The 7,141-nt window shown below is 43.6% G+C and overlaps 1 protein-coding gene across 1 annotated transcript in view; it reads left to right on the top strand.

The window, feature by feature from the left end:
• Positions 1-7,141, top strand: part of AMBRA1 (autophagy/beclin-1 regulator 1) — a 136,084-nt gene that overhangs the window by 102,189 nt on the left and 26,754 nt on the right. The window contains 2 exon segments of the mRNA XM_015569478.1: positions 1,429-1,617; positions 2,452-2,606. Coding sequence (XP_015424964.1) covers positions 1,429-1,617; positions 2,452-2,606 — 344 coding nt within the window.

Raw genomic sequence — 7,141 nt, 5'->3', positions numbered from 1 at the left:
TTAAAATGTTAAAATCAAATCTGATATTGTTTTACCTTTTATTTGGTGTGTGGAAGGTGTGCGGAAGAGGGGGTAGTCTTACACGGCGAGTATATAACAAACTCTGTATTTTGAGTGGAAATGTTAGGGGGTCGTCTTATACGCCCAGTCGTCTTATACGCCGGCAAATACGGCAGATCACCTGGGATCTGGTGAGGGCAGCTGAGCTTGGCTTTCTTTTTTTTCCTCTTTAACCATAATGCTCTGACAGCAGACAGCCAAGTAATCTTCGAATAAGAGTAAGTGTCTCTGCACGTGTATATAAAATAGACCTAAATGAGACAAAGCCCAAAGCAGCTCGGTCCCTTTGAATGTGTTGTGTTGTTCTGCTTGTGCCATGATGTGGACACTCTGGTTCCAGGCACACTTCAAGGGTAAGCCGCTTCTTCCTGGTGGGGAATTGGAGAAGGATTCAAATGAAACCAAAACTACAGGCATAGTCTGCTTCGTGGGGAGCAGATTCTCTCTACCTGCAGACATTCCTCCAACACACCACACCCTCTTCACACACACACACACACACTCACACTCACACAAACTCACACTAAAGCGTGCAGACTGGGGCTGCCCATGGATGTTGGCTTTGTTTCTCTTTATCCTCACTGTGAAATTAGGTATTAGTATTAGCAAGGGGCTGTTCAGAAGATTGGTGTCTGTAAATGTTCCACTTCTCTTAAGTGATAAAGTGAGACACAGACTTATGAAATGACTTCCTTCTTCAAGGTCACAAAGCAGGTGTGGATAGGAGTCGCACCCCAAGGAAGTTTACCTGTATCACCCTTTTCCTGGAGTCTGTGGGTTTGCATTTCATTCATCCTGGTTTTGATCTTTTGGACTATAACAGCTGCTGAGTGGCTCTCCAGGAACAATTTATAATAACTTTTTCCTTATCTAATCTCTCAAATGATGTTTCCTAAGTGTGAACTAAGATTCAGCAGGCGATTGTGGGTGTGTTAACTATCTGAAGTTTCATATTACAGTGGTAGAGGAAAAAAATAAATAAAATGAAGTCGTAAAGGAGACATCTCTTTCCTGTCTCTAGTGTTACTTGTTAATGACATTTGAATTTGATTAAGCAGCCTTTAGCATTTATAGAGAGGGTTCAGGCCCTTACAAAGGCCCCCAAATTACTTGGACCAGAAATATTTTTAAAATATGTTTTTATTGATTTTAGAGAATAAGGGTGGGGGAGAGAGAAACATCTGTGTGAGAAAGAAACACAAATGGGCTGCCTCCTGCAAGCCCCCTACGGGGGATCGAGTCCACAACCCAGGCATGTGTCCTGACCAGCGACCTCAACCAACTGAGCCATACCAGCCAGGGCTTGGCCCAGAATTTTCATCCCATCAACTACAGACATTTTCACCCTCTTTTCTTTCTTTGATGCAGCCTCCGTGAATGTGCTGGTACAGAACTGCAAGATCTACAATGATGCCAGCTGTGACATTTCTGCAGATGGCCAACTCCTGGCAGCTTTCATCCCTAGCAGCCAAAGGGGCTTTCCCGATGAAGGCATCCTGGCAGTGTACTCCCTGGCCCCCCACAACTTGGGTGAAATGCTCTACACCAAGCGATTTGGTAAGGGATAGGAAGCCCAACCTAGTGGCAGAGGGATGCTGGTACCTTGAAATGAGCGTTCCTAGGGGAGGCATGGCTGAGGTGGGAGTAATGGTCTTCATTGGGCACAGACCAGAGGAAGATTGCTTTGCGGGAGTCCCGCCTGGAAGCATTGCCAAAGAATCTCAGAATAAGAGGTCTCCCTACCACAATAGCATCAGTGATATGTTGTTCCTATTGTGATGGCCAGGAGTAAAGGAGGGACTTTGGCTTGGGAAGTGGGCACACTCATAAACTGTAAGGCATTTTGGCATTATGTATTAAAAGCCCCCAAAATGTATTTTCTCTTTGATCCAGTAATTTCACTACTAAGGAAATAATAAGAAAACTGTACAAAGCTTTATATGCAATGATATCCACAGTACTATTAATTATCATAGAAAAAATGTGAAATTGGGAAGAGTTGCTTAAATAAGCGATGTGCATTGATAGGACAGAATACCATTCGGCCTTTAAAATGTTCTTACAGAATATTTAATTATGGAAAATGTTCATAATGTGTGAAGTGAAAAAGTAGATTTCAAAATAGTATTTACAGTATGTTACCAGTTTTTTAAAATGTGAATCTGTTATGGGTTCCATACAGTGGTTAACATCTATTAAGTACTTTCTATATGTCAGACACTATACTCGGTACTTTGCATTATACTCCTCACTACAGTCCTATGTGTTAACCCCAAAATGACCAAATGAAGATGGAGGCTGGAGAGAAAGAAAAAAGATTAAGAGGAAAAAATTATTTCCTTGTAATAGCAAGAACGCTGGGAAATGGTTCTCTCTTCTCTTGACCCTCAGGTCCCAATGCCATTTCGGTGAGCCTGTCCCCAATGGGCCGGTACGTAATGGTGGGTTTGGCCTCACGAAGGATCCTGCTGCACCCCTCCACAGAGCACATGGTGGCCCAGGTCTTCAGGCTGCAACAGGCCCATGGTGGCGAGACCTCCATGCGGGTGAGTGTCATTGCTTGTGCTTCTGCTCTATGGCAGCTCTCCTAGGATTGGCAGGGGAATGAAGGACAACGGGGCGATCGCCGAGCCAGGACCAGATATGCTCCTAAGGCATAAGGAAAGGCTACAGTCACTCTGTGCATGACCAGCAGGCTTTACCTTTGGAAGCTGTGGAATATTAAAGGGCAGGAGCTTTCTCACACCCTAGCTCAGTGATGGCGAACCTGACACGCGTATCAGAGGTGACACGTGAACTCATTTTTTTGGTTGATTTTTCTTTGTTAAATGGCATTTAAATATATAAAATAAATATCAAAAATATAAATCTTTTACTATGGTTGCAAATATCAAAAAATTTCTATATGTGACACAGCACCAGAGTTAAGTTAGGGTTTTTCAAAATGCTGACACGCCGAGCTCAAAAGGTTCGCCATCACTGTGGGCCTAGCTCATGAGCTGGGTTCCCCAGAGGCCGGAAAGCATTTTTGGTTAAAGACCAAACTGAATACGTCCTTACCTCCACATGAGACCTTTAGTGGAGATACATAAAGATCTCAATGATAGATGTAGCCTACGTAAAACTCTTTTTTTTTAGAAATCAAGCTATAAAAATACACCTATTAACTGTTCTTTGCTGTGGATAGTAATAATGATGAGGACTTTGGGCAGCTGCTATACTCTTAACTGCTCTGCCATTTCAGTAGCAGAGGAAGGTCCTATTTAGGATTCTTTCTTGTCGGAGTTGGGTCCCTTTATTGCCATAAAAGCCTTCTGGACTCAACTAGACTAGTTTCTGACTGAGCTTCCACATCCCATAGTGGCTCATTTGACCAGGGTTTTGTCAAGGGGAGTCAAGCATTTGAACAGTTCTCTAACTAAATGCTATTTAAGCTCTGTTATGCACGTGTTTATGTGTTGTTTTGTGTGGTGTGTATGTTTAATCCACAGAGTTAGGTTTAGTATAAGCTCCATAGGGACATATCCCCCACGGCCCCTCATTTAGTGCAATGCATACAAATGCCTGGAATGGGAAGCATTTGTTTTAAAGAAAAAAACTAAAGATTAGATCCATTATATGGTGCAGTGGCTTCCATTCTGGTCTCCATCCTCTCTCTTCTCTCTCCTGGGTCCTATAGGGACCTTCTGTTGAGCCCCTTTCCAAGCACCTGAATTTAATAAGGCTCTTTGTTGCTAGTGTGCCTTTACCTGGAATGCTCTCTTCTCCCTCAAATCCAACTGCCCACAAGCTTTTCCCCTTCTGTGGAACCTTCCTAAACAGAATTGATCGTTCCTTGTGCCACCACCGTACCTAGTAGACACACACATGGTAACTCACCACACCACCCTGCAGTTACTTGTTTCCATGTTACTCTGCTCTCGGGCTGTGTTCTCCTTGAGAACAGACAACTTGTCTGTTTTACCTTTACATAGTCTGCGTACCTAATAGGGAGCCTGACATTTAGGAGGAACAAGGAATGAAAGAGAGTCTCAAGAATAGTATCTACTCTTGTCATCATAATGACAGGAGAGTTCTGATTCTTGGATTCCATATAAACAGAAATATTTGACATGGAATGATCAGGAGAGGACTTCATCAGGTTTATTTTCTTATCTAGATATTTGAGGATGGAGTTGAATTTTAGTTTAAATGTTCTTATTTTGCTTATCTTAAACATTTGGATGGTCAAAGTACCTGGTGTCTGCTTTTTGCCACCTAGAATCCTGGTCCCAACAGCTGTTCTTCTAACCCTGCCTAATTAGGGAATAATTGTTTATAATCATCAAGAGACAGGATCTGATTTCGTCAACACTAATGGACATCTCCAGTCTCTTCCGGAAGCCAGGGCTCCTGCCCAACTCCTGGCTAAGGGCAAGCAGTTACAGGGTGGGAGCCAAGATGTTGTCACATATGGAGCTGGCAGCTCAGGGAGTGCAGTTGGAGAAGTCTGCTGAGGAGATGGGGTAATTCACTGCTGTCCTGCTAAGGGGCTCAAGGCAACTAGCCAGCTGCTGCGCGCCTCGTGACAAGAGCTATTTTTCAGGCCTCCCAGCGAGGCTTTCTTGATTCTCAATAGGCACCATCTGCTGCTTAGGAGAGGGCGCTGAAGTAACTAGAAAGCTCCCATTTGGGATGTGTTCCTCTCACTCAAGAGACAGGATCCAGGCTTCCCAACAAGGTTTTAGTCACCTGTCCACCAGTCTGACTGTGAAAGCCCCATGCTACAGAAAGGTTTCTGGTTTTCCAGGTCTTGGTTGCCCCTTAACGTCCAAAGGCACCAAAGCACTCAGCAAATGTCCCTGAATTCGTTCACTGGTGGAAGGGAAGACACCAGCTTTTGGGGATAGCTGTGCTGTACCACCATGTAAGGCAAGAAGTGCAGTTTTGTCTGAGAACAGGGAGCAAGGGTTTAATGGGACAGTAGAGCATCTCCCTCTTGGAACAGGTAAGTATAGGTGGGTGTCTCCATCTGTAATGTCTAGCTCTGTCCTTGAAGGAATGCTTTTGTGGGTAATGGGCTTGTCTTAGAGCTTCTCTACCCAGAATTCTCCTCTTTGGTGTTGCCTCTTGGAATTCACTGTGGTAATATGTTCAGAGAGGTGAGCTTATTGGGCCACAGACATTCCCGAGAGAAGGTCCTTCAGAGCACTGACTTACTGTAATCCCCACTAAGTGACATCTCTCCGACAAGAGATGATCTGTTACACAATCCCAAGTGAAACCTCTTCTGAAAATGAATTGCTAGTCACTGTTAGTCTTGGCACATTTATTCTAAGCAGTTCTTCAGACTCCTGGGTCAGTGCTTTTGTAAACTGTGCTACTTGGACCACCTTCATGAGAATACGTGGAGTCCTTGTTAAAGCACAGGCACCACGTCAGACTTAAAATCAGTAAGAATGGGGCGGGAGGGACCCAGGAATTTGTATTTGTAAAACAAGCTTTCCAGATGATCCTGATAATGCACTTGAGTTTGGGAACTGCTGTTCTTCTTCTTTTTTTTTTTCTTTAAATATATTTTATTGATTTTTCACAGAGAGGAAGGGAGAGAGATAGAGAGTCAGAAACATCGATGAGAGAGAAACATCGATCAGCCGCCTCCCGCACATCCCCCACTGGGGATGTGCCCGCAACCCAGGTACATGCCCCCGACCGGAATCGAACCCGGGACCCTTCAGTCCGCAGGCCGACGCTCTATCCACTGAGCCAAACCGGTTTCGGCGGGAACTGCTGTTCTTAATGACTACTGTCTTCATTTTAGGTTTCTGTCCTCTCAGCCCCTTCAAGGCAGAGACACAGTCTCAGGTTTACTTCTTGCAGTTTTGTGTGTGGTGCTTTGGCTAATTTTGTTGCAGGCACCGTGGCACTTATGTCCCATTTCCTACCAAACTCATAGCTTTTGGGCTGTCCGTGCTTCACCTCCCATCTTTTCTCAGCTGTTGTTGCTTTCCAGAGTTCGACCTTGAATATCTCTGTGCTGGATTCTTTTCTTCCTCTGTTGAGTCATTTTAATTTTTATCCTGTTTCTAGGCTCTTGTGTCTATTGTTATTTCCCTTCTCTGCTTACTGAAGTTAGTCTTCCCAATTTAGTATGATTGGAAAGCCAGGAAGAATAAGACAGGCACATACTTTCCTCCCCCCACCCCTCTGTCCATTCGAAGCTCCTGCAGGCCAGATAGGCAGGGCCTTACTTTCTGTTGGACTCACTTACAGTTGAGCCAGGGAGGGCTTTTTGTTCATTTCTGTTTTGTTTTTTAGTTAGGCATTTAGGAATTGCTGAGCTAAAGTTTTGCTAAATTCTCAAAACACTATAAACTGCTTGTGTTCCCTCTCTGCTTTCATTTTCTAATTGGAACAAGGCACAATATAGTAACAGAAAACTGCAATTAATTTTCTGAAATACTGGCAACTTGCACATTATAATAACTTTGATTGTAACCTAGTGAAAACATAATAAAAAAAATTAGTGACGAAACCAGAAATAGTCATATACCAAACTGTTCTTCCAGTTTCTGTCAGTATTAAGTGCTATTTTACCCTGGAATGGAGGCAGAGTCAGCACCTAGGCGTGGGGGTGGGGAAGATGCTGGATCCTTTTGAGCTAGAAAACAAGAATAGTTCTAGCTGGTTTGGCTCAGTGGATAGAGCATCTGGCTGTGGACCAAAGGGTCCCACATTTGATTCCCAGCAAGGGCATGTAACTCGGTTACAGACTCCTCCTCAGCCCAGGCCCTGGGGCCCTGGATGGGGCACATGCAGGAGACAGCCAATCAATGTGTTTCTCTCACATCCATGTTTCTCTCTGTCTTTCCCTCTCTCTTCCACGCTCCCTAAAAGTCAATGGAAAAATATCCTCAGGTGAGGATTTAAAAAAAAAAAAAAAGCTTTACATGTTTTGTCCAGTTTTTCAGTTGTTGAAGGCTACAAGCAAAATTTGCACTGAATTTTAATAATCTACATGTCATTTTTTACTGTTGTAACATTTAACATTTTTTTCCATTTCACCTTACTTGGCTAAAATTTAAATGAATTTTATCTACAT

The sequence above is a fragment of the Myotis davidii genome, unplaced genomic scaffold, assembly GCF_000327345.1.
Source record: "Myotis davidii unplaced genomic scaffold, ASM32734v1 scaffold265, whole genome shotgun sequence".
In the NCBI taxonomy this organism is placed as follows: domain Eukaryota; kingdom Metazoa; phylum Chordata; class Mammalia; order Chiroptera; family Vespertilionidae; genus Myotis; species Myotis davidii.
Note: the sequence above shows the minus strand (reverse complement) of the source record. Positions and strands in the feature narration are given on the sequence as shown.